The sequence below is a fragment of the Lonchura striata genome, chromosome 26 (genome assembly GCF_050655825.1).
Source record: "Lonchura striata isolate lonStrDom1 chromosome 26, ASM5065582v1, whole genome shotgun sequence".
Lineage (NCBI taxonomy): Eukaryota > Metazoa > Chordata > Aves > Passeriformes > Estrildidae > Lonchura > Lonchura striata.
The window spans coordinates 9,151,632-9,179,294 of record NC_140728.1 but is presented as its reverse complement, the minus strand read 5'-3'; the positions used below and the strand labels follow the sequence as shown (position 1 = coordinate 9,179,294).

The following is a 27,663-nucleotide window of genomic DNA, read 5'->3' as shown; positions in this document are numbered from 1 at the left end:
TCTTGGGTGCTGGTGGCAGAGTGTTCTGTACTCTTATCTATAAAAGAGTTCAGGCTTTGCTCAGGAGTATGAACAGGGAGGTAGTTCCAAGCAGCAAATTCCTTATGATTTCTCTTCTGAAAGATAAGGTGTATCTGCAGAGTGGTCTGATTCAGTGTTGGCTCCTGGAGAGCTGCACAGGAGATGTGGAGCCTGGAGGGAATGCAGCAGTGGGGCTGCAGTGCTGGGGCAGTGGGATTCCAGGTGTCCTGGGGAAGGTGTGACCTTGGATCTTGGAATCACTGCTGTTTCGGACAGGATGTTTTGTATTTCTGAAATCTGCTCTCCTGCCTCATGGAGTTGTTTTCTTGCGGGAAATGGTCTTTGCCAGCAGCACGTCAGAGGTTGTTTGGTGTTCCCCTCTTCTTGCAATAGTCTCATCCTTTGAGGCCCTTTCTTTCATTTTATAATAATTACTGAGTCTTTCCAAATTGCCTTGGTTTCCTTTGGTTTTGTTTGTCTTTGTCTGAAACACATTTGAGCCTGACAATGTGACTGACTCTGACAATGTTAAAGCTAAATACATTTCCAAGCTATTAAAGTGCAATGTGGAAGACCTGGGAGAAATAGCAAATGTAAGGTTGCATAGGGGCCAGCCTGCTTGTGGGATGTTTCATTTTTGCTGAACCTGGGGTAGCCTTTCCCTATACTTGCAATGCAGTAGAGTGATTGAAGCATCATTTAGTTGGAGATAACTGGTTCTTTGCTGAAAATTGGCAATAATGCTCTTCAGACTCTGTTTTTGTTTTCATTCTTGCAATATTCAGTCAGAATAAAGCAAAGTCATGGTGAGCCTTGCTGGGGCCAGGGACTCACGTGGTGCTGGGATGGTGTTTAACATGTGCTTATCTTTCCATGCCAGCCGTTATTTTCCCAATGCTTACTTTGCACTTTACTCCACTTGAAATGTGAGATATTCCTGCTCACAGAAGCATCACCTGCTTCAAAGAGGCCAGCTCTTCCCACACAAGTTTCTGTTCATCACACTGCAGAGCTTCCTGGCACCTTCACTGAACCCTGCAGTAAAGATTAGGCCATTTATTGTCATTAAAATTGTTTTGACATTTATGCTGTCTCAGAGTAAGACTGAAGGAGGGGAGTTTTGTAATGTCTAAAAGTAATAATCATAATAGGGACACCTTGTTTCCAGCAGGCATATTTGGGACTTGCTGGGAATGTCTTGTTCTTCTGGGAAGTTGTCCCAGATTACCTAAATTAAGACAAAATAGTAGCTGAGGCTGCACGTTTGGAGGCTTCCTAGAGTCTAGTTCTAAAATTGCTGAGATTTTATTGAGCACAGCCCTCACTGCTCATATAAATGGACAAGCTGCACTTTGGGAGAACCCAGCTGCCCAAAAATTCAAGGTCGCACAGTCTCTTACAATTCATAATGCTGGTTTTCCCCAAATTAACAGAAAGGATTCCTTTTGTCTAACACTTCACATGGTTTTCTTGTGGGATCCATCTAAAAGCAGAGCAGCTTCCCTTCAGTTCCATCATCCCCTTTGTGCAGGTGCTTCAGGACACCAGTACCATGGTTTCTTACTCACCTAATGTACCTTAGGCCTGGGTTAGACTCTCCTCCCATTCTGCTAGAGCTGTTTTTCCCATTTTCCCAGTCCTCTTGTTTTTATCCAGTTCCCAGTTTATTTTCTTGAATGCATGCCTCCAGCATCATGTCACTTGGTTAGTCTTCCCTGGTTTATTTGAGATCCAAATCAGAGATTTCTGTCCTAACTGGCTATCACTTTGGCAGGAATCATGAAACAGCTCTCTGCTTTCAGTTCTAGTGCCAATAAGAAAGTACAGTTAATAATCATTAATACTTCAGTAACTATGGTTCTAGACTGGCAGGTGCCAAATGTCACCAAGTTGTAAACTTGAACAGTCTGGAGTGTCCCGTTTTAGTAGCAGAACCCCAACGGATCTGATTTTGTGGGAATGGTTATATTTTCCCTCCAGTTTTCCCTCCAGTGTTTATATCTTGGCTGATACCAGGATTATTTTCATGGAGGCCAAAAAAATAACTTACTTGAAATCCCTCCTCCAAGCTCTGCAGTGCTGGGGACTAGCACAGGAAAGGTAAAGGCAGTTTTGGGAAGAAAAAAAAGGAGCAAATACATATTGTTCTAATTCTCAGAAGTGGATGAATTATTTTGGCTGAGCTCATGAGCACCAGAGTGGGAAACCAGCCCAGACACTTTGGCTGAGGTTTAGGCAGCTAAGAGGTCTCCTAGTGGGATGTGTCAGTGTCCTCCATGTGTTCTGCTCCCAGCCCAGCTCCCTCCTTGGGACACAGACTGCCTGGATGCACTGTGGAAAGTTGGAAGAGCACACAAAGTTTTATTGTGGAATAAATGTTCAAGGGTACAAGGACTTCAGCTGGAAAAAGCCTCTGGGGAAGCAGCTTTAGGAGAAATTTTTCTGTGATTCCAGTGGGAAGGAGCTGCAGAGGAAGGAGTTTTCGTGTGGTCTGGGGAGACCTGAGCTCAAAACAGAGGTGGGGGAGAAGCTTGGCCACAGTCTTGTCACTGTTTCTCAGAAAATAAAAATTGGGAGAGTCTGAAAACTCATGTTATGCCCTGACTGAGCTGGAGGGAGGCTGGAGCTGTGAAACCTTCCTTGTTCCCTCAAGCCACTGACTGCAGAATATCAGTGGGAATTCCAGTCTTGGTGAGGCCCATGAGGACAAATGCAGCAGAGTCAGTGTGGGTAGGGATCAGTGGGCTAGTCTGGGATGCAGTGGGAGGATGATGATGAAGACTAAAGAGAATGTTCCAGTGTTCCATTTCAGGGCAGGTTTTCTTTATTCCTGACTCTGCTGGCTTTGACTTGGCCCTGACTTAAAATAATAGAATCTATTACAGACTGGTTTGGGTTGGAAGGGACCTTAAAACCCATCCAGTCCCACCCCCTGCCATGGGCGGGGACACCCCCACTATCCCAGGTTGCTCCAAGCCCAATTCAACCTGGCCTTGGACACTTCCAGGGATGGGGCAGCCACAGCTTCTCTGGGAAACTTCTGCCATTGCTATTGCACTGCAGGAACAGCTAGGAACAATTTCGGAAGAAAAGTATATTTTAAATGACAGAGCATAGAGAACAAGTAGAGAATGTGTATAAAATTTAAAAAATTGTTTCTCCTTGCAGTTTTCTGCCAGAGCATTACAGATGTGCTTCACCCACAGGAGAGTTTGACAAAGGAAAATTTTAAATTCAGAGGAAGACACTGAGTGTTATATTCATAAAATAAAAATTTCTGAGCAGTAAAAGTATCAACCAAAATGTCTGTTGTCATGAACTACCTTCAGGACAGTCTGTATAGCCCAGTATAAACCCCAGACACACTAATGGAATTAAGTTTTATGGAGGAATAGCACTGAAACATTTGATTGTGAATTACAATTGCAGTAAGTGGATTAAGTAGGCTCCATTCCTGTCTCCCTGCACTCTGATTTATGGAATGAACCAGGCTCACTCTGATTTGTAAATAAGTGTTCTGCCTACTTGTACTGTTACCATGAAATCACCAGATGCAACTAGATACCAATATAAATTAAATCTATCTTAGAAGGGCTGAATTTCTAAGCTTAATTGCACAAGTTCTAAGGGAAGACCAATGAACTGGAAAATTCGTTATACAAACTTAATGTCTTAACATTATTGCTGATTCAGAGCTATGACCTGGGAGTCCTGATTTTGGTGTGTCCTATTTTTCACCTATATTTTTGCTTTTAGTGCCACTTTATCCTTCCACAGAGGCTTCAGTTCAGTTTTGCCACCATGCCGTTTGCCTTTTTGTGAAAGAGGGATGTGATGAATAACTAGAAGATCAGGAATAGCTTTTGTTAAATGCTTTGTGAATGTCCTGTTGTAGCCAGTCTGGGTGTACTGGGAGCCCTGGGAGTCCCCAGTCGTTCCTGCCCCTTTCCTGGTGTCATGCACCAACCCTGTGCCTGTGGACTGTGTTTGGAAGCCAAGGAAGGCTCAGAGGCCTCCACTTTCAGGGCTCACATTGCCTAATATGGTAAGGTATGTCTGCAAGAGCTGAGATGTTTTGCTGGGATACAAGGGAAAGTTGACCAGTAAAAGGAACAAAATAGGTGAACTTCTGGCCAGCTGATAAGAAACTAAAATGCTTTCAATCCAGACTGTATGGTGCTGTATGGTGGTGCTCATCTTATGGTTCATTGCTGCAGGCCCAGGGTCCCTTCTGGGGATAAAGGATATAAGTATTTTCCCTTGGTTTTACCCTTGAATGTTTATTTCTAGAAGAGATGTGGTGTGATGTGGGAAGGAAACCATCTGGCTCCTGTCCAAGGGCACGTAGATGGCACCATGTATCACTTGCATCATGTAGTTAAATTAGAGAGCATTTAATTCTGAGTAACATAAGGTTGGGAGAGATTGGCTCTGTTTAGTCGTGTTTATAAACAAATTGCTCTAATGGGCTGTGTATGCTGCAAGGAAAGATCTTTAATATGTATATCAATATGAAATAGCAGCAAAGTGCTGCAGGAAGGAGCATGAGCTGAGGCTTTGCCATAGAGCTTGAATGTGGTCAAGAGCGTCCTCATCGTGTTCAGAGTGCCCTGGGTTCTCTGGGAAGTGGAGGGGGCAGACAGCAGATAAATTAAAATTCATTCTGCAAATACTCCTGCAAAAATACTTCACATCTGCACAGAGGATTTGTCCTGTGAGTTCTCCAGCCTGATGTGCTTTTGCTGGTTTTTCTTAACCTCAGTATGTGGAGAAGGGCATCAGCCTGGGTGGCTGCTCTCTTTGTTGGTACAGCACTTCACTCCTCAGCCTGGCTCTGAGCACCAATTTACAGCTCTGGGAAAACATTGTTTGTCCTAAAGCCAAGTGACCCAAGTGGGTTGTGTGACTACAGGGTTACAGCTAAATGCCTTCAGGTGAATTCCTCCAACTCACCAAGTTGCTGAATTAGGAAGGTGTAATGTGAAGCAGTGATGGGGATGTGGATGAGTAACACAAAACCAGCTAAAATCCAATCTCTGAGTCCTGGGAAGATGAAGCAAAACAGCCAGTCCTCCAGGAGTGATTCCCAAGGTCACAAACTCATAACTATTTAAAGTAACTTTATGCTGTAGCATCTTGTTTAGTAGATTGCTCTCAGACTTTTGGTGCAGTCTGAGGCAACTGATCTTTCTCAGTTGTTGGCAAGTCATTCCCTTGCAGCCATGGTTGGCCCTGCAGCAGCCACCCATAGCTCCCTTGGCTGCTGGTGGCATTGCTGCGAGGCCTGTGCAGTCAGTTCCCATGATCCCAGTTCACCCCAGGCTCCTTTTCCTTTGCACTCATGGCAGCTATTGCACAGGGTCCCAGGATTCTCCTGCTTCCTTCCCAGAAGGAGCTGAGAGCAGCAGTGTGATGGACAGGGTGGCAGCAGGATCCATGACACGTGTGTGCTTCTCTCCAGTGCTGTATGGACACAGCACAGCCACTCCAGGAAAGGGGAGTGCTCACTCCAGAGTGAATGTTAGCCCAGACCCAGCAGCCTGAGGAGCAGCATTGCTGCTGGACCACATCCCAGAGACAGAATAAACCTCACTATTGTTTTATGTCTATTTATGTTTGTAGTTTTTTACTTTCTAATGGTTAACAATGTATGGTTGTGCTTATATATGTAACAGAGCATCCCATCACTTTTTGTGGGAAACTGTCAAAATCTGTGTCCATGTGACATGTTCAAAACTATGGAAAGGAGAAACATCTCTGACTGTTGAACTGCTTGGAGCAGGTTCTGGGCCCCTCTGGGAGCTGGTGATCATGCCTCAGTGTCAGTCATCCAGTGGGCTGGGGAAGGATGTCTCTCCTGGTGTGATTGAAGTCAACCTCCAGAACTGATCTGCTGAATTAAAATTCCTGCCTACAGCAGTAGATACCTGGGTGGGCTGTGTTGTGGTGACATGGGTTTCTGCCTTGGAGAAAGGGACTGGGGGCAGTGGGAGAGGGCTGCAGCACATGGAATTGGGATGTGCCATGCTCAGGCCCTGCTGTCTGGCCCTTCTCTCCAGTGTGAGAATCTGCATCCAGCTCTGGGGTCCCAGCAGAGGAAGGATGTGGAACTGCTGGAATGAGTCCAGAGGATCTCCTCTGAGGGCTGGAGCCGCTCTGCTCTGGGGCCAGGCTGGGAGAGCTGGGGGTGTTCACCGGGGGAAAAAAAAGGTTTCAGGGAGATCTTAGAGCTCCTTCCAGTGCCTAAAGGGACTCCAGGAGAGCTGGAGAGGGAATTGGGACAAGGCATGGCATGACAGGACAAGGGGCAATGTCTTTCCACTGCCAGAGGACAGGGTTAAATCAGATATTGGGAAGAAATTGTTCCTGTGAGAGTGGTGAGGCCCTGGCACAGGGTGCCCAGAGAAGCTGTGACTGCCCCTGGATCCCTGGAACTGTCTGAGGCCAGACTGGGCAGGGCTTGGAGCACCCTGGGATAGGGGAAGGTGTTCCTGCCCATGGCAGGGGTTGAAATGAGATGAGCTTTAAGGTCCCTTCCAACACAAACCATCCAGTATTCCATGGATGCTTCTCTCTGGCAAAGCCAGAAGCAGACTGTCCTCATCTTCTGACATCCTGTGCAGGCTGGTGCCATCACACATTCATGTACTAAATTATTTATCTCCCAGACATGTCCAGAAGGAACAAAAAGCAGAAGCTGTATTGCCTCGTGGCTAGCAGAGTACTTAGGAGTAATCTAAATTTGTTTGGAAAATTGGAGTCAAATTCTCTGGCAATAATGTATCATTTGGAAACAACCACTGTAGGAAAAATGCTATGTTGATGTGGTTTGTCCCTTGTGTCTCTAAAAGGTCACTTTTTGTTCAGAGTTTATATCCTCCCACATGCCTCTCTTCAGAAAAAGCCTCATGTTTGGAAAGTCATTGTTAGTTTTCTGCTCTTGGACATGGACTTCCCCTATGAAAAGTGACATTATGTGGCATAAGCTGCATCATTGTTTGGTATGTCAAGATGTTGAATCCTTAAGCTGCAAAACTCCTTCTGGCAGAAATTTCCCACCTGCTCTAGTTAATTTACACCTCATTGCTCATTATAGGAAACCTATAAGAAAGATGGACAAAGACTTTTTACAAGAGCATGTAGTGACAAGACGAGGTGAAACAGCATCCCACTGTCAGAGAAGTTTAGATCAGGTATTTGAAAGAAATTCTCCCCTGTGAGGGTGGGCAGGCCTGGCACAGGTTGCCCAGAGAAGCTGTGGCTGCCCCTGGATCCCTGGAAGTGTCCAAGGCCAGACTGGAGACGGCTTGGAGCAGCCTGGGCTAGTGGAAGGTGGAACAGGATGAACAGAAGGATAGGAACAGGATGAGCTGTAAGGTCTCTTCAAAGGTCCCTTCCCAGGCCATTTGTGATTCTATAGTAGGTACCTACTAGGTACCCAGTGCTGGACACTGTTGTGGGTGGGTTTGGGTGGCTGTTTTACCATATAGGTTGACTTTTCATTGATCTTAGATTTCATCCTTGGCAGTGGACATAACCCTCTGCACCACAACGTGCTGCTGCTGAGGGATGGTCAGAAATAGGCTTGAAGCACAGCTAGATGACAATGTGTTGAAGGTACAGATTTGCCTGGCCAGTGGCACTGGCATATTGTTGTGTGTCAGCCATTCACTTCCACAGCTGAGCTGACAGACAGGTTTTACAGCCGTGGAGTGGCTGTGCTGGGTACAGAGAATCTGATCAATGTAGATAAAGAGCAGAATGGATCATGACTATTGTGAAGGCCCTGAGATTTTTATTTCTCTACGTCATGTTTTGGAAAGTCCCTTAGCTTGAAATAGCTGTTTCCATCTGGTTCTTGTACTGCTGTTTGCTTTCTCAGCTTCTCTGGCATGGCCTCTTCATAGCTGCAAATTGTCTTGCATTCGTCCTTGTAAGAAGCCTGGGTGGGTAGAGGGAACCTGTCAGGAAACACTTGCTGAGTGCAACTGCCAGACAGCTTCCCCTGGAAAATACTGTGTTCCAACACTACTTTATCCTTTAATGGTTGAAACTGGATGAAGTAAACTGATTTTTTGCATGAGCAAAGCTCAGACTGGACTTGTGAGTGGACGGAGCAAAGCATCTCTGGATTTGCTGAAGCCTGGCCAGAGAAGGGCAACAGATCTGGAGAAGAGTCTGGAGCACAGTTCTGGTGAGGAGCAGCTGAGGGTGCTGGAGAGGCTCAACCTGGAGAAAAGGACGCTCGGGGGGAACCTTCTGGCTCTGCACAACTCCCTGACAGGAGGGGACAGCTGGGGGGAGTTGGGCTCTGCTCCCAGAGAACAGGACAGGAGGGAATGGCCTCAAGTTGAGACAGGGCAAGTTCAGGTTGGTTATTAGGAAAAATTTCTTCTTTAAAGGGGTGGTCAGGCCCTGGCACAACTGCCCAGGGCAGTGGTGGAGACACCATCCCTGGGAGTGTTCCAAAAACATGTGGATGTAGTACTTGGGACATGGTTTAATGGTAAATATGGCAGTGGTGGGGGAACAGCTGGGCTCAAAGGTTTTTCCAACAATCCTTGATCCTGTGATTCTTTGATTTTATTGTGATGCTTTTTTTTGAACAAAGCATGGTACTGAGTTCAGAAAAGAGCCAGATTTTGGGTGAAATTAAGCAACCCCTCCACAGCCACCAGACCAATCTCTGGTGTACAGACCTGGCCAGGATTATGACATGACAATAAACAGTACTGGTGTTGCCTCAGGAGTTGTACCCATGGCTACATTTACAGCCTGAATGGAATCCTGTCTGTGATCTCAGAGACATTTATATTTTGCAAAGCTGCCACATCTGTCCCCTTCAACAGGAGCCCTTTGTGGTGCTGGTTTGTTGTTTCTGGTTTGTACCACTGTGGCCACCCATTTCTGTAACCTCTGACCATCAGCCTGTGCCAGGGGAGGGTTAGATGGAGATCAGGAAAGGTTCTTCCCCAGAGGGTGCTGGCACTGCCCAGGCTGCCCAGGGAATGGGTACGGCCCCGAGGCTGCCAGAGCTGCAGGAGAGTTTGGACAGCGCTGCCAGGGATGCCCAGGGTGGGATTGTTGGGGTCTGTGCAGGGCAGGATGATCTGGATGATCCCTGTGGGTCACTTCTGACTTGAGATATTCTGTGATTCCATGAAATAGAGTTTAATAACACATTCAGAGAGGGACGTGAACATCTGTGGGCTCTCTCAGAAGCATTTCTGCCTTTGATACTCTCGAGCTGTGGGTTTGTCTGCCCCCTCCAGGCCCTATCTCAGGGTCCCTATGCCTTCGCTGTGGAAGTGCAGATGTAGATTGGTTTACTGGGCTTATCCTGAACTTCATGTTCAAATGATGATGTACTCAAGACAGTGAAACTATCTCCCTCTCTGCAGCCTTTACTTTAGATCCAGTTCTCCCCCTCTGCAGTTGGGGATGTCCCCAGAGGGGTCAGTGAACAGCCCGGCTTCTCATCCTGCTGTATGTGTTGGATTTGAGTGGCCAAGACATCTTACCTTTTCTTCCAAAAACTCAACTTTGCTCCACAGAACTGCTCGAAGATGTTTCTCCTGCATGCAGAATTGGGCACTTGCAGGTGCTAAAATGACATTTGAGAATGCTGCTTTTTGAACTGTCTTCACCCTTGCTTTTTATTGCCTCTATTTATAAGAAAGGAAAAAGAAAAAAAACTTTGAAATTTTATACTTAAAATGTGCTATTCTCCACCTCCACTAAATGATCTACATGTGCTGCTCAGTGCTAATCCTGATATGCCTAATGCATGGTACTTCCAGCTTTTTTGTGATAAATTTTGAGATGGGAATTAAAAGTGGATGAAGAATGATGCTATAGATGCAATTATAGACTCTCAGCTGCTATGTGTGTCTGGGAGAAGAGGAAGACCCTTTTCTTCTACTCCCTATTTATGTGGCACCCCAGTAGATCTGCTCCAGGGAATCCTGGCTTGTGCTCTGCAGATGGAAGTGTTCCCTCCCCCGATTCAGATTCCATTTATGGAAAACTCCAGCAGAGCCTGCACATCCCATTTACAGAGCAGCTACTGCCTGACCATGTTGCTGTGCTCCAGTCCTGCAGCCCAGCATAACCCTGACTGCCTTCTGCAGTGCTAAATAAACCCTGCAAGCTCTGTTTGACCCTGGTAAAGCTTGAGGTTGATTTAAAAGTCACTTATTTGCAGTAGGGTTTATATATCATGTACAGTTGCTGTGCAGCAGTAGAAGTAGTAATAATAATATTAGTAATTTGAATTATTAAATCTTGAGATACAAAGTCCCATTAAATAAGCTAAATCAAAAGCCCAGAAGTACAAACTGTAGACTAGATTACTAGTAATGTTTTAATAACTTCATGTATAGGTAATAGGTGTTGGCCTAGTTACTGCTAAAGGAATTAATACCTATGTGTTTATACAGATATATACAGACAGTTCCTTGGCTGTTCTATACACACAGTTCCTTGGCTATACTTGCTGTATAGCACATTAATTTCTATAATCCAGCAGCTCCTCAGCTGACTGTGACTATACCCCAGGAATAAAAATCTGTATTTTGAAGCCAGTTTTAGTTCTCTCACTGTACAAAGACATACTTGGTCAAAATTACCTGCTCAGGTTACCTAGTGTCATGAGAACATGACTGTTAATAAGCAATGAGGGGGTAAGAGTGGAGCTGAGTTACTACATTTTTTTAGGTTGAAAAAGACCAATTAAACACAAAAAACAACCAACCAGTGCCACCAACCCCTGAACTGGAGTCCAGTCCTTCTCCTGCTCCATAAGCATCTAAATAGCCAAAGCAGAAAATCCTTGTCAGGAAAAAACCACAAACACCAGAACACAGAATAGGTGAGAAGACTTGGGATATTTTCCAGACTTAACAAAACCAGGATTTTTTTGGGGTCTGTGATCACTTTCGAAGACTGGCTTTTGGTCACATGCCCTGGGACAAGTGACTGTGCTGCCAATGCCAAATTCACTCATTATGCACCAGAATGAGCAGTTTCTCTCCAGAACAAGCAGAATTTCTTTGCACAGAATGTGATGGATGCAGTGAATAAAGAGGTGAGAGCAGGAGGCCTAACAAGACTCAGCCTTTTCTTTCCAGGTGAACTCCTGTCCCAGTGTTTTGGGATAGGACAGGATGGGACAGGGACAGGGACAGGGACAGGACAGGGACAGGGACGGGACAGGGACGGGACAGGGACAGGACAGGGACAGGACAGGAACAGGGGCAGGGACAGGGACAGGACAGGGACAGGGACGGGACAGGGACGGGACAGGAACAGGGACAGGGACAGGGACAGGACAGGGACAGGGACGGGACAGGGACGGGACAGGGGCAGGGACAGGACAGGGACAGGACAGGGACAGGGGCAGGGACAGGACAGGACAGCGACAGGACAGGGACAGGGACAGGGACATTTTACTACAAGAGCCCGTGTGGAGAAAGCAGTGCCTGGCTCCCTGGTGCAATGGCCCCCTGGGTGTAACCCTTTCTCTGGCTGTGGAGCCCTGTGTGTTAAACCAGAGCAGTTCCTGGCTGTTGGAGCTGCCCTCGGGCTTGTCCTTTGCAGATTCCAGCTCTCGTCTGATCTGGATGTAGTGGGAGACAAGTGTAACTGAGGAAGTTCCTGTTCCAGGACTGAGGCAGAGATACCATTAGGGGTGCACAAAGAATGGCTGTTATTTTGGACTGCAGTAAGCACCAATATAGGACATTCTGTGGTGATGCCAATCACAGGATTATTAAACTTTGCCCACAATATGAACACTGCTGCAAGGGGGAGGTGCAGGATAGTAGCACTATGGATTTCAGTTTTGTGGGCCAGTCCAGTGACATAAAAGCAGTGGGAAATCTAATTCTGACTCTGTTCTCTAGAACCCATGAGGGTAGTTCGATGGTAAATGGTTTTTTATGTTTAAACTGAGTTTCTGGCACAGGCTGCCCAGACAAGCTGTGGCTGCCTCATCCCTGGAATTGTTCAAGGCCAGGCTGGAGCAATCTGGTGGAAGGTGACCCTGACCAAGATGAGCTTTTAAGGTCCTTTCCAACCCAAACCGTTTCAAGGTTCTCTTTTTTTTTCTGGATATTTTACAGAACTGATTTATACCTAGAAACACTATTTTCTGGGTGTATAATGATTCTGTAGCCTGACTCTTGGAAAGAACTGCCAGATTATTTTGTTCTATTTCTCCAGAGAAATGTCATGAGAATAAGTGCAGTTTTACAGTTGATTTAGGTACTGCATAAAATTACAGATTTCAGTAATTCCCTGGACCAGCCCATGAGTCAACAGACAAACAGCACATTCTGCTCCTGCAGTGGGAAACCCAGAAGGGGAGGACTGGGGAGATTTGTTTACTTGAAGAGCAAACAGCTAATCTCTGTAGAAGGAGGTGCCAGCAGGTATCAGAAGTGTCCAGAGTGACATGAAGCGATTATGGAGGTTCTCTTCTTCTCAAGGAAAAGTGAGCAAAGTGGGCTCAGTGATAGGTTGGGGGGGCTCAGCCTGAAGGAAAGGAGGCTCAGGGGAACCTTCTGGCTCTGCACAACTCCGACAGGAGGGGCAGCCAGGTGGGGGTCGGGCTGTGCTCTCAGGGAACAGGAGGAGAGGGAATGGCATTAAGTTGTGCCAGAGGAGATTCAGGTTGGACATTGGGGAAAATTTCTTCCCTGAAGGTCAGGCCCTGGCACAGACTTCCAAGGGCAATGATAGAATCAGCATTCCTGGAAATGTTCAAAATATGTGTGGATGTGGCACTTGGGGACATGGTTTAGTGGTAAATGTGGCAGTGGCTGGGGGAATGGTTGGACTCAAACCTTAAAGATCTTTTCCAGCCTCAGTGATTCCGTGGCAGGTTCAAAGGAAAGCATGAAGCCCGCTGCCTGCCTCTCCCTGTTCTGCTCCTCCAGTTGGGTTGGAATTCACAGCTAGCTGTGCCACCCCATGTTCTTGCATCACTTGGCCCAGCACAGGATGGGGTCACAGCAGGGGCTGTGCCACTGTTGAGAACCCATCCTCAAAGGCTCAGTACCACAGTACAGTGCCATCTTAACCTGTTGCTAGCCCTGAGGCCAGCTGTGCAGGAAGGCTCATTGTGTGACTGAATGCTCCCACCCTCCAGATCAGTGTCCAAGGTGCTTGTTGGGAATGGTCCCTAGGAGTGCCCAGTGGTACCCAGAGGAGCCCTGCTTGGCCAGGGACAAGATGGTGCCAGAGACCTTTCCCCTGCTCAGTGATCTCAAGGTTGTGTGCTCGGGGGGGGCGGGGGGGTCCCTGGCTGTGATTAATTCAGCGTATGTAGGCAGAGAGGCCCTGGAGAAAGGTCACAGTGCTGAGAATGTCCTGGTGCTGTGTGGGCCCAGTTTGTGTTTTCTGCCCCAGCTGAGCCCTGTGGAGCTGGAGACACCACTTTGCTCCCTGGGATGTGCCTGCACTGGGAGATAGAGGAGCTTTGGCTGCAGATGAAAGAATTCAGCTGGATGGGAAGGAATTCAGTGAGGTACGTGGTAAACCTGGTGTGAAAAATGACAGCTAGGACTTTCAGGAGATAGTTTTGGGATCATTTGTTCCAAAAATACCAACTACTCTCATTCTTCAAGTTGTGTTAGAATTCTGGTGTCCCAAGAGGGCTTCTCCTCCTCTGCATTCAGGGAATGTGCTGTGGGCTTGCATCACCCCTGAGCATCACTGCAGCTCTGGCTTTAATTCCCAGATTTGTTTCCCATTTTTGTCTGCTGCAGGTTGGAATGTTGCAGCACTGCTGACATTTGTTTTACCAGCATCATGTCCTGTAGGTGAAGGTTTTCAACATGCTAAAAAGGGTGTGTATGTATTTTCTTCTCAAATGTGCAGCTCGGGGTTTCATCCTATTTCTAATGCGTCACTTTTGTGCATATGAGTTCTCCTGTCTAACTAATTTTAAAAATGGAGTACAAATACAGGCATCATCACCAAAGGAAGGGAGAGGAAGGACAGACATCTGAATGGAAGAGGAAACAGCAGAATCTGCTGAGCTGGAAGGGACCCACAAGGCCCAGCCAGTCCAACTCCTGGCCCTGCACAGACACCTCAACAATCCCAACCTGTGCCTCCCTGAGAGCATTGTCCAAACACTCCTGGAGCTCTGGCTGCGTTGGGGCTGGGACAGTTTCCCTGAGGAGCCTGGGCAGTGCCCAGCACCCTCTGGGGAAAGAACTTGACCAGTTTTTGGGTGAAGGTGTATGAAGAGTGATCATAGCCAAAACCACAGCTCTAACCACGAGCATACACTCTTTCATACAAATATGGGAAAGACATAATACTATAGTATAGTTGTGCTGCTATAGTCCAAGGTGAGAAGAAACTTTAAGGTGATTTTGCCCAGAAATAGGCCAGAGCATGAAGACAACTTTCGGACAGCCTGGGGCGGTTGTGTGCAGTTGTTGTGGAAATGCTCATGGAAGATGATTCTTGTGCGTGTCTTTCTGAAAGCTGTATAAATATTCCTTATAAAGTACACAGCACCACTGCTAAAGCATGGACCAGCCTGGTACTGACTGAGGAATCTCCTGAACAGACAGGAACAGTCAGATCTAAACAATGACCTTGAACATGACAGAGCTGAGGCTGTGAGGAATAGCAGCACTCTGAAGGAGAGTCATGTTTCATACTTCCACTGGGGACTGCTTGAAAGTAAACTGTGCAAACCAGCAGGAAGAAACCCCTAAATCAGGCATTTGTTGGAATAATGCTGAAACCTAGCGTGTTTTGCCATATTGAATCTCTTACTGCTCTCTGTGTCCTGGCTAATCAAGCCTCCCCTTATCTCTAAATTGAGTAACTGTCCACCAAGCTGTGTTAATCAGTCGGTGTGAGATCTACACTGGGTCACTAAATAACTAGTATGAAATGCTCAGGGTGTAATTTGGATTTGGGCTGTGAGTTCTGTAGCAAAATGTTGATTTTGGAGCTTTCCTGCCCCTCCTCAGCATAAACGTGACTATGGAAGGATGTGAGAGTGGTTTATTTGGGATTGGGTGGGAGGGGAAGCCATACACTGCAATTTAGAGCTGTGTAGCTCCTCCTTGGTGATTAAGCTGGGTTTTCTCAGCCCTGGAGCTGGGATTGGGACACTCCAGTGCACCACCAGCCAGTTTGCCCGGTTTCGCTTACACTGTTTTGAAACTCCAGAAACTGAGGCTGGTGTGAAAGAATCACCGTGTGTGCAGGGTCTATAAATATGCATCTAAAGCATCTGAATTACCTTGTTGTACACCAGAGTCGGGCTCCAGGTACAGGGAGAGGTGGATGATGAGTGCAACAGATGGAGGCTGGAAAGATCAAGGTCCTGCCCCAGCCCTCTGAAGCAGCAGGGTGCCTGTCACTGCCTTCTTGTGTGTCTGGACTTCATTTCCTTACCTTGAAAGGGGAATGCGGAGATATTACCAGGCAGAATTAGACCTCTCCAAACCCCTTTTTCCCCTCTCCTGCACTCAGTGAATGATTTGTCCCCCTCCTTCCCTGTGAAAAATATCAAGAAATCTGATATCACTGTGACTTTCTTAGAGCAGGAAAATCTAGCAGCCCCACCTCCTGCTCTCCCTGGTTACACAGTGATGGTGCTTTGCCCCTGAAAAGTGAAGGTGCTGGATGGCAGGAGGAATTACTGTAGCTGCTATTCCAAGCCCCTTCCCCAGCTCTGTGCCAGTTAAAGTACTCAGGTGCCAAGTAGGGTGCAAAAAGGAGCAAGATTTCAGAGCAACACCGAGTGGGATAATATTCTTTAAATATTTTAATATAGATACCATTCTGCACTCCACAGAATAGTTTGAACTGGAAGAGACCTTAAATCTCATCTCATCTCACCCCACTCCACTGCCACGGGTAAGGAGCACCTTGCACTTTCCCAGGTTGCTCCAAGCCCCTTCCAACCTGTCCTTGGCAGGAAATGTTTGATTATTACGCAGATGTGAACCTGGAGCAGGACAGATGCTGCTGATGCAGTGGCAGGACAGGCACCTGCTCTAAGTGACCCTGCCTTGACGGGGCTCTTGATCTCCAAAGGTGCCTTCCAACCCCAACCATTCTGTGATTTTCTGTGGTTCTGTCAGCTTGTTTGAGGCATTTTTCAAACAAACATTTCAATGGGATACGAGGGACACACACTCACTTCTGCAGGGAGTCATCTTGCCCCTTCAGTGAGCCCGTGCAGCAGCAGAGCTTGGCAGAGAGCTTGGAGTCTGGGAGAGGTACATGCTCTCCACACCCTCTGTCCTTTCATCTGAGCTCCTCTCCCTCCTCCTCGATTCCAAACACTCCCTTGAACCAGTGTACATTGCACAAGCTCTGTGTCACCCTTCCACAGCTCAAACAGGCTTCTGAGCAAACAACAAAAATCTTATTATGCTGTCCAAGTGTGTCCTCCCTTTCATGGCATGAGCTGCTCCGTGGCCTTTACATCATCTCCCTTTGTCGCAGCCACACACAACTTCTGGAATTTAGCCTCTGCAAAGTGCTCTCAGCTCACCTCTGGCATCCCACTCACAGCTCACCAGGCCTCAGAAGCCTCAGGAGGGATTTTCTCTCCCTTCCTCTTTTTTTTCATTCTTTTTCCTACCCAAATCCCAAAACCAATCCCAAACCCAATTTGGCAGCCCAAATCCCAAGCTGAAAGTGAATCGCTGCTGCTGGCTGCCCTCCAGCATTCCTCTTGGAGCGAGTCAGGATCTGGAATGTCAGAATGTCAGAAGGCAGCGGCGGCGGGAGGGACTGGAGAAGTCTGTGCGTGGGTAAGGGCGCCAGAGGGGGGAGGAGGAGGAGGAGGTGGAGGAGGAGGATGGAACAAAACCCAACTTCAGCTGGACTGCCCCTTTCCAAACCAGCGTTTGTTCCTGATTTATGCTTTTGTGTTTCATTTAAAACGTGCAGCTCCATGCAGCGGGGGCAGAGCTTGCGGCCACACTCCGGAGTAAATCAGGGTTTGCTTTTCCTTTCCTTTTTTTTAGCTTTTTTTGGCAAAAGCTTCGTGTCTAGATATACCCAGCCAGTTTCCAGCTCACTTCTTGAGCCGGGAGTTTCTGCCTCCTGCAGTTCTGGGGAGAGGTTGATCCCTCTGGGCCTGTGGCACGCTCTGGACGAGGGGAAATGTCCTTTTGTGGAGAAGTCGGGACGGGGCCCAGGCAGTGAGGCTGGCACAGAGCAGCACCCGGCACTGGAGCACAGCAAGTCCTTGACACCTTCTCTGCTTCTGCTCGGACAAGAAACATTGTGGAACCTCAGCTCTTCCTGCAGCAGATTAATGCCTAAAATTATACGCCCTAAACAGGAGGGTTTAATTACCAGAGCTGTGAATAGTTTAATTAGTTTGTTCTGACCTTGGAAGAAGGACCTGCCCAGCACCGTAGAGCAACAGGAGAGCAAGACTGGTGTTGCTTCTCACAGCCAACCAGCCCGCGAGGCCATGTCGTCCCTGTACACCAGGAGTAAGGAATATACTCGCAGCAGGAAGGCTCAGTCAGACTCTCCCCCGTCCTCTCCTTCCCCGATCGCAAAGACACTCAGAGTAAGCAGCTTTTTCCTTTCTGTATTACCCTGCTCAGCACATGCTCTGAGCAGAGCCCGGTGGTGGTGGTTTGTTGTCTTACCCTTGGAGACCTGTGCCTGTGGTTTCCTTTGGAAAGAGGATGGTTTAAATGAAACTTGGGAAGGTGCCTCTGCAGCAACAGGTTTTAAACAGCTGCCAGAGTCCCTGCACTGGGATGAGCTGTGTTAGTGGTGTAGGGAATTGCTGGGATGGTGGTTTCCACCTAGCCTGGAACATGGCTCTCCTGGTAGCCTGTTGCTGGACGAAAACCTCCCTGATAAAAACAAGGCAGAACCTGACCAGCTTGTTAAACTGCACTTTTTCCATAATAATTTTGATATTGCTGGTGAAACGAGGTTTATGTTCAACTTTCATCCCTGGGGCTGAGCTGGCCTGTGCTGTAGTTTAGTAATTTCAACACCACAAAAAAATTGAATAAGACCACCTGTAGCAGGAAGCAAGTCAAGGTAGTTACCTATACTCCCCACACCAGAGCTGGTATCCTCCTCTCCCAAGGTGTTGGAAAGTTGGGACTGCTGCCAGGCAGTACTGCTGATAGCTCCACAGTCATGGGAGAAGCTGTCACAAACCCTCTGGGTCTGTATCATTATACAGGCAGCCTCTTCACCATCAAGAAATATTATCATGCTGGAGTCAAAGCCTGGAGGAATTAGTTTTTAACAGCCAGGCTAATTTTAGATGGGAGCATTAAATTAATTCCAGCACTGGTATTTGCTCAAATCAGATATGCATTGCCTGCTCTGTTGGAAGGGACAGATCTTGGTCTGGAAAAAGTATTGCCTGAAATATTTGAGTTTTAACCCACTGCTGTGGCATTAATGGAAGCAGTTCCTGACCTAGGGAACTTCAGCCTTGAGGCTTCTGTGGCTGCTGGTTGCCCTGGGCTGTTAACTGTAATCGGGAGCAGAAGATTTCTTTCTTCTGCATCTGGAGTGTCTTTGGGATGGTTCAGAGAATCTAAAGCTATCCCCTGTGGGCTTGGATGGGCTTCCCTCATCAGATGAAGCACTGCACTTACCACTCCTCCCTAAAGGGCCACACTATCCATCACCAGCCTGGTAACAGGTGGGGAACCATTCCAGTGTGCTGGGAATGGTTTCATTTCTTTCAAACCACAAGTTTTTAAGGTCAGGCATGTCAGACTGACTCATTTCTCCCTCTTATGCATCTGGGCATATGAGTGAATGACAAACATCTCACAAGAGCCCTGAGCTGTGCCTGGAGCAGACTGACAGGAGAGGCTGATTTCTCTGTCCAGAGCCATGGGGGGACTGCAGAACTCCTGAGGGTCCGTGGGTGTTGCAGAAGGTGGTGGGAACTCTCAGCTGGGTAGAGGTGGTGCTTGTTTCTCTGTCCATCACTGCAATGAGATTTGCAGGCTCCTGGGGAGCTGTGGGTATTGGAGAGGGAGGTGGGAGTTCTCAGGTGGTTACAGAAAGATGCCAGGTGGGAATGAGAGCGTCTTCTTGTTAGTGAGGTTTTGATGAAAACCAACACATGAGCATGGAAATCCTTGCAGTGGTAAGGCACTGCCAGCTGTGACTCCACAGCATTTGTAGGGAAAAAACAGGTGGGGAATGCAACAGCATCAGCTCAGGAAACAGCTCTGGTGCTATCTGGGATATGGAAATAGCCCATGCCTTAAAAGGCTGATCAGGGAAGGATTGACTTCAGGCTAAAATAAGGATCTGAGTTAACTCTTTCTCCAAGACAATGTAATTTTACCATGAGCAAGAGAAGGGAATTTGATTTACTCTGGGTTTATCCATGAGTTTATTCCTCCTCACCCACTCCCCCATGCCCACAGTAACAGGCCTGTACCACAGGGAGCTACCACCCCTCACAGACCAGGTAAGAATGTGATATCTTGGAGTCTTTTATCTTTCCATCCCGTCCATTGATACCAGTAGAGCTGTGGGCTCTAAACATTCCCAGCTGAGCAGGGGTGTGAGCACACACGAGCAGGCAGGAGCCTCACACATGGTGCACACAGGGAGAAAACTCGTGGAGAACCAGGCAGAGCAAAGGAGGTTTGACTTACCTAGGTACCAGTGCCAAAAGCTACATTAAATGTCGTTTGCCAAGCAGTTTCCCATGGCATTCCCTCTGCACTTGCACTGCTGCTTGGAATGCTCCTCCTTAGGAGTTAGGATAATATTGCCTGGGGTTTTTCTTCCTTGATGGATGGGAAGTCCCCAAATGCACAGCTAAGGAAGGGGGGTGCTTGCAGTGAACAGATGCAATCCATAAGAGAGGGAATATCCCTGCACAGGAGCTTATGGTGACAGTGGGATGGGGTCCCTGTGGCAAGGCAGCACTGTCCCATAGCCCTCCACAAACTAAAATACACAAATCCTGTTAAATCCCCCAGGGTAAATGTTGCTTTAATGAGGATGTTCCTCAAAAGAGGAAACTCAAACTCCGTTGAAATTAATGCAGATCATCCCATTGTTTGGCACAAGGTTCAAGTGCTTGGCAGTGGATACCTTGTCATCATGTTTTGCACTGTGGTGATTTAGCTTGAGGTTTCTCCTGAAAAAATATTCACTTCCAGTAATGTAATAGGCATCCAGTGGCATGAAACCTGTTGTGTGCATTTAAACAAATAAATGACAGGATTGGAAAAGTGAGAGTGAAGTCAAGGACTGATATTTTTTTTTTTTTTTTTTTTTTTTTTTTTTTTTTTTTTTTAATTCCTATTACTGCTGGGCTGGTCATTTTTTTCACAGGAAAAGAAGTACCATGTAGTTTGTGTTTAGGCTTATCCATTTGTTTGTTGTGGTACTTTGTAATCCCTATGCTTCTCCACAGGCTATTGGTTAGGTGGGAAAACAAAAGTTAAGGAGAATGCATGGTCCTAACTTTCTGCAGAGATTCCAATCACAGCTTTTTATTTGTTTTCCACCTCTTTGTCAAACCTTCCCCTTTTTTATTACTGTTCCTTCTTGATTTATTAGCTGATTATTTTTCTGTAAAAAAGACCAACAAAATTTAAAATTGTCATCGATGTGTGTGGGCTGCTGTTTCAGTAGTGCCTACATCTGTGTGGCTGCCATCACTTGGAATCACAGAATGGTTTGGGTTGGAATAAATCTTAAAGCCCATATTGCCCCATGGGCAGGGACACCTTCTATGAGCCTAGGTTGCTCCAAGCCCTGTCCAGCCTGGCCTTGGACACTTCCGAGGATCCAGGGGCAGCCACAGCTGCTCTGGGCAGCCTGTGCCAGGGCCTGCCCACCCTCACAGCCAAAAATTCCTTCCTGACATCCCATCTAACCCTGCCCTCTGGCACTGATAGGCCATTCCCCCTTGTTCTGTCACTCCAGATCCTTGTCCAAAGTCCCTCTCCAACTCTCCTGGAGCCACTTTTGGTACTGGAAAGGGCTCTGAGGACTCCCTGGATCCTTCTTCAGGCTGGACATCCCCGGCTCTCCCAGCCTGGCTCCAGAGCAGAGGGGCTCCAGCCCTTGCAGCAGCTCTGTGGCCTCCTCTGGGCTCGCTCCAGCAGCTCCAGCTCCTCCCTGTGCTGGAGCCCCAGGGCTGGAGGCAGCTCTGCAGGTGGGCTCTCACCTGAGCACAGGGGCAGAATCCCCCCCTGCCCTGTGCCCACGCTGGGGGATCAGCCCAGCACAGGGGGGTTCTGGGGTGCCCGAGCACGGGGCTGGGGCACGCTGAGCTTCTCATCCACCAACACCCCCATGTCCTTCTCCCCAGCTCTCTGTCCTTTCTCTGCCCAGCCCGGTTGTGAAGTAGCTGCTTGATGGTTGTTACTCACTCCTCAGGAGATACTGTATAATTCTCCTTGTTCTGTCCATGCTCACACTTTCACTGCAAGGCTCTTCCCTCTGATGTTAGACCACTCCCATGTTAAGCCACCTTCAGAGTACATAACCTGAGCTTTCCAGCTGAATTTTATGAGGAAGAGCTCAGCAATAAAGCTCTAAGTGTACACAGTGGTCTGCACTGATTTATTTTATTCTGCCTTTCATTGGAGCATCTGAAGGAGCCATGCTGAGTGAAATATGGGAGGTAGGAGCATCACCTTTTATGGGCCGTATGTTTGCACCAAGTCACTTGATAGTAGTACTTGAGTATAAAAAGCAGCCATTCCCAAATGACCATCTCTGTTAACGAGCCCCCACACGAGCCCGTGGTGCTCTGAGCAGGGCTCTGAGCACTGATTGCCATGGCAGCAAATGCACCAAGGCTGGCTGCGGTCGTGTGCACACATACGTCGGGGAGGCAAAGCAAATCTTGCAGCAAAAAGAAAAGCTAATGCACAAAAATGTGAGTGGCTGAGCTGCAGGTGCTCAGCATGTAAATCACACTGACAGGGTTGGTGTTAATGTTTAAGTGATCATGAAATAACAGAATCCCAGAGGTATTTGGTTGGAAGGAACCTTGAAGCTCATCTCATCACACCCCCGCCATGGGCAGGGACACCTTCCACTAGCCCAGGTTGCACCAAGCCCCATCCAGGCTGGCCTTGACCACTTCAGGGATGGGGCAGGAATTATTTCTTCCTGATATCTGATGTAAATCTTTCCTCTCTTGCTTTAAAACTGCCCCCCACTTGTCCTGTCACTTGCCTGTGTAAAAAGTCCATGTCCCAGAGTGCTGGGAGGTCATTAGAAATGCCTGGTAGGATTGCAGCCTTCCTCGAGTTTGGAATATAAATGTGTCAGATGGTCAGTTTTTGCTCTGTGGTATTTTTGCAACAGGTTCCATCCGTTTCAGATATTCCTGGTCACAGGTTTATTCTCACATGGGGTTTTCATTAATTATTTAACTTGCTGTGCTGTCACTGCCAATGTATTAGAGAATAGAAAATGTTATGAAAATATTTTTCCAGGAACCTTTACTTTCCTGGGTTTCCATTTAGTGGCTTGGACCCGTTTGGTTGTGATAAAAGTGATGCTGCATAAATTGAAACAGGATCAAGTAAGTTTTCTCATGACAGTTTCTATCTAATTTCTGGATTGCTGACTAGTTACTCAGTGTTTGTAGAAATTATTCCCTTCTCTGCCAGAAGCCAACAAAAAATGTGGGATACTGAAACTTGAACTTTCAGGCAATCAACCTTTGTCTGTGTTCTCCAGCACCCTGCTTTGTTTTATCTCTGGTTATTCCTCAAGCATCGTGTTTCTCTGATGGATATCGGGATAAAATCCTTCTGCGTTGTTTGTCCGTGGGGGTTTTTTTGAATTTTCCTCTGTAAATGTCCATATCTGGAAGCATTTCGGGAACTTGTGGTCATTCCCAGGGCACCACCCATGAGATGTTCCCTGCTGTGACTCAGTAGCCAGACGGTGCTCCTGCATCTGCATGTATAAACAAGATGGGTCAGGGCATGGGCTGTGACCTGTGGGCTGAACGGCTTCTGTCCCTGAGGCTGAAGTTCCTTCAGCTCTCCTCCCTCCCGAGCAGCAGTATTGATCCAAGCCAAAGCTGGAGCAGGGAGTCTGTTAACTATTAAAGGCTCTGAGTGGTCATGGATGATTTGGAAAGGATCTGATGTAACACTTCAGCCTCATTTAAAACTCCCGTTTGACCCTCAGCTCCCTGGTCAGAGGTGTTGCCTTTAGAGAAGCTGGTTAAACAGATGGAGAGCAATCTCAGGACAGCTCAGCCTTGAAACCACGGCTCATATCACAGGAGGTCACAAGGTCAGGGGCAACTTGAGGTTCCACCAGAGATGGGAATCAGTTGGGACTTTAAAAGGGATGAAGGGAGGAGGAGAAAGACAATACTGTTAATTTGGGTCAGTTAATGGTACAGCCACAAAACCAGGGACAGAGAGAGGGGCAAGTGCTGCAGGATGGGAATGAGCAGCCAAGGAGTGATGGGGAGAGTGGGTGGAAGCTCTGTGAGCAAACCACTTCATCCTGCTGAGCTGGAAACCGGTGTCTTCTTCCCTGCAGGAGCCCACTAGAGTTCTGTTTTTCATAAAATTAACACAAACCCATCAAAAATAGGGCTGGAAGAGAGACCAGTTCATCCATTTCCCTGTGTACTGGCTGTTCTACTTATGCTATTCACAGGAGGTGGTGCATAGAATCATATAATCTTGAAATCATTAAGGTTGGAAAAGCACTCTAAGATCACTGAGTCCAAACATTAACCCAGCACTGCTGGGTGGGGGTCATTCTCTTCTCCCAGGTAACAAGCAACAGGACAAGAGGAAAAGGACAAGACAAAGAAACAGGACAAGGAGTAAATTGCACCGGGAGAGGTTCAGGTTGGATATTGAGGAAAACTTCTTCCATGAAAAGGTGGTCAGGCAGTGGCTCAGGCTGCCCTGGGCAGAGATGGAGTCATCATCCCAGGAAGTGTTCAAAAAACATGTGGATGTGGCACCTGGGATATCACACCTGGCAACATGAGTTAGTGGTGAGCATGGCAGTGCTGGGGTAACATTTGGGCTTGATGGTCTTCAAGGGCTTTTCCAGTCTTCACACTTCTGTGATTCCATGATTCCAGTCCCACTGCCATGTGCTGCCTGTGCCCACAGTGCTGTTGTGGAAATATGGCTGCTGGCTCAGGAGCTGTTCACTGGATTTTGGAGTGAACTTCACACTGAAAAGTTGCCAGTTGGCTGTTGGCAGCTCTCACCTCACTGCTGGTTCAAGAGGTATTCAATCCCTAATGAAACATCTGAGAACATCCTGCCAGAGTTTTTCCAGGGCAGGGAAGGGGTTCCTGCAGACCTATGGCATTCTCATCTGGAAGAAATTTAGGAGTAGAAATCTTTTCCTCTCATGTCACTTGGCCACTTGTTTTTTATTTCCACACGTCTGGAGAGTTTTGTCTAAGATCACGTCGCTTTGCAAAATTAAATTTTTCACCAATAAAATTTGATCCCTTAGAAAAAGGAAAAAGGGCAACAAACCCTGGTTTTCAGAATTATGGCCTTTCCTAAATTAAAATACTATCCAGCCTGATGTTTTACATGGTGAGTTTTATCCCCAAGAGACAATGGGAATAAACTGCAGCTGCTGGAAAGCCCATGGTCCGTGAGAGAGTTTCAGAGCACAGAGCCACAGGCTGGCCATGGCACACATGACACAGACCAGCATCCAACTGTAGTTTGTTTGGGATGGCAAGAGATGTGACCACCAGTCCCTCACAGCCCTGGATGTTTGTTTCTAATTAAATATGTGCTGTTTGTACTGAAAACGATGGGATCTGCTGCAGCCAGCTGCCAAAGCCACTATTCCATCTTGGAGAAGCTTTTAATGTTATGCTTCAGTACAGTAATAGCAGTTTTTCTTAAGCAAAATTTATTGATTTATAGTTTGAGAAAATGTATTTTGCATCAGGCTTTGGGGAGTTGGAGGTTACATGGAGGTGGTTTGACTGCACTGGATTATTAATCATATCCACAGGTTTTTGGAATCTTTGCATTTGCACGATTGCAGGCTCAAGCTGGAAGCAGCACATCCATCATGCCAGTGGAGCTAACAGGATGCTGCACAAACCACAGCCCTCAGGTCAGAGGAGCAGCTTTCTGAGGGAGGCAATGACCTCAAAATAACTCTCAAAAGTAGAGTTCAGCCAGACCTTCAAATTATTCTGCGCCCACTGAAAAACTAAACTTGATCCCAGCCATTCCTGACTGGAATGACAAATGCAGCTGGAGGGGAACACTGACCTGAATTGTACCCACTGGGGATGGTCTGAGGTGTCCCAGGCAGCCTCCTCCTGGCTTCTCTTCCTCCCAGCTCAGCTCTGGCTGCACTGGCTCCTGGAGGATTCCTGCCCTCAGCAGTGTCCTGCTCTGCCCTAGTCTGGCCTCACCTCAAGTCTGGGGGACAGTTTTGGGCACCACAATATAAGAAGGATCTGAAGTTATTGGAGTGTCCAAAAGAGGGACACAGAAATAGGGAGGGGTCTGGAGGGGCCACACGAGGAGCGGCTGAGGGCACTTGGTCTGTTCACCCTGGAGCCTGAGGTCAGACCCCACTGGGGCTGCAGCTCCTCAGGAGGGGCAGCTCCGATCTCTGCTCCCTGTGACAGGGACAGGACCCCAGGGAACAGCTGGAGCTGGGCCAGGGAGGGTTAGATGGAGATCAGGGAAAGGTCCTGCCCCCAGAGGTGCTGGCACTGCCCAGGCTGCCCAGGGAATGGGCACCAAGGCTGCCAGAGCTGCAGGAGGGTTTGGACAGCGCTGCCAGGGGTGCCCAGGGTGGGATTGTTGGGGTCTGTGCAGGGCCATGAGGTGGGCTTGATCCTCATGGAACCCTTCCAGCTGAGGATTCAACGCTCCTGAGAGGGGGAGGTTGTCCTTTGAACACACATCAGCCTGGCCCAAACACTGGAGCTCGTGTAGGATCAGCTGAGCTACATAACTGCAGGAACATAGTGACTTTTACTTATAAAAGGGAAAGAACCCCAAAAGTAGCTGGCTTTATTTTACCTTTAATTTCTAAAATAAACACAGCTCATTGAGAGGATATTTGCCAGCACAAGAATAAAATTCAAGGGGTTTCTAAAACTTCCCTGGTTGCTTAAAAGAGGACAGAGCTGGAACTATGCCCCTGGTTGTCATTACATGGTGGCTAATTAATCGTAAGCATTGATCAGGATTTCTGAGACAAAACACACCAAAATAAATTCCTTGACAACTCTTAAAATAGTGTACACTGTCCTGAGATTGGCCAGTTGGAAATAAGAAGTATAAAATGTTCCCAAAGCATCTTTTTTTTTTTCTCTTTTATTCGTTGTTTTTTTTTTCTTTTTTCTAGAAAAAATGTAAATAGTAGGGAATTGTGCCTTCACTGGCTCCAACCTCAGCCACAGAATGCAATTGGAAGCAATTAGGGCAGTTTCTGCCTTGGCGAAAGCAGCAGCCAATCTCTTTGTCACTGCAGTTCAGGGCTGTATTTTATTGAAACCTTCCATGAGGAATTTGGTTTAAATTATTCATCACTGAGCTCCCAACAGCTGCAATATTTTCTGGTTTTGAGGGAAGGCTCCTGCCCTCCACAACCCAAATACATTTTAAAAATCGGTCCTGGGTGGTGTTCCTGGCACAAGGAAGCATCCCAGGACTCTGGGTAGGTGGACCCACGGCCAGTACCCACCTGGGCCTTTTTCTTGAGACTTTGACCATTGTCAGCACCCCGAGAATCTCTGGAAGTGTCCAAGGCCAGGTTGGGCAGGGCTTGAAGCAGCCTGGGATAGTGCAAGGTGTCCCTGCCCATGGCAGGGGGTGGGACTGGATGAGCTTTAAGATCTCTTCCAACCCAAACCATCCTGTGATTCCATGGTTCTGTGGTGCTCTTCGCCCTTTTTCTTGGGTCCCATCTCAGATTCTGGTGATTTTCCAGGTTGGATAATCTCTGAGCTGGCAAAATGGGCTGAATCCCTTCGGTGACCTCCACCACCGCAGCACTACCTGGATGTGCTGCCCACCGTGAGATGGATGGGAGGGAAGGTGATGGGATCTCTCTGGTGGGAGCTCTAAGACCTGAGGGTTACCAGAAGCTCATGAGCATGTCTGCAAGTGCTCTGTGCTTTTTCATTTTCCTTCAGAAGTCACCCCCTTGGGTGTCTGGGCAGCACAGCAGGGCTCAGCTCTGCTGCCGTGCTGGATTCCGAATCAGGACAGCCGCCTCCAGCCCCACGTGTTGCCCCACCCCAACCCCTGCAGTGCTCTGACCCTGTTTAGATTCTGGAAGCATAATTTCACAACTCCATGCTTCCCCGGCTCTTGATGTTTTTAGTTGAATTTTGATCCCAAGGGAAATAAATAAATCTGGGCAAAACTGCAGTGCTGCTCCAAATTTGCCAGGGAAAGAAAAAAGCCTCCAGTGCATTTTTTTTGATAATGACTGGAATGGATACAGCAGTTTTTCAGCATCCCCTCACAAACCCTGATAATTTCCTTCAGGAAGGTTAGGAGGGAAAAGACCCTTCTTGCACCAGCTCATCACATGTGATGCCTCAGCTCTTCATTCCCTTTGTTCGTTCCCAACTTCTCTTCCCAGCAATGAAGGAAGAAAAGAGTTTTATCCTTCACCTTCTCACTC

General features: G+C 47.5%; 1 protein-coding gene across 10 annotated transcripts in view; it reads left to right on the top strand.

Annotated features, from left to right (window-relative positions):
- PPP1R12B (protein phosphatase 1 regulatory subunit 12B) overlaps positions 1 to 27,663 on the top strand; it is a 133,077-nt gene that overhangs the window by 84,481 nt on the left and 20,933 nt on the right. The window contains exon 20 of one of the 10 annotated variants that reach the window (XM_085561526.1): positions 17,034 to 17,272. The exons of the other annotated variants lie outside the window; for them this stretch is intronic. Coding sequence (XP_085417652.1) covers positions 17,034 to 17,135 — 102 coding nt within the window. The 3' untranslated portion in view covers positions 17,136 to 17,272. Of the gene's footprint in view, positions 1 to 17,033; positions 17,273 to 27,663 lie in introns of those variants that run through there. 10 annotated transcript variants of the gene reach the window in all.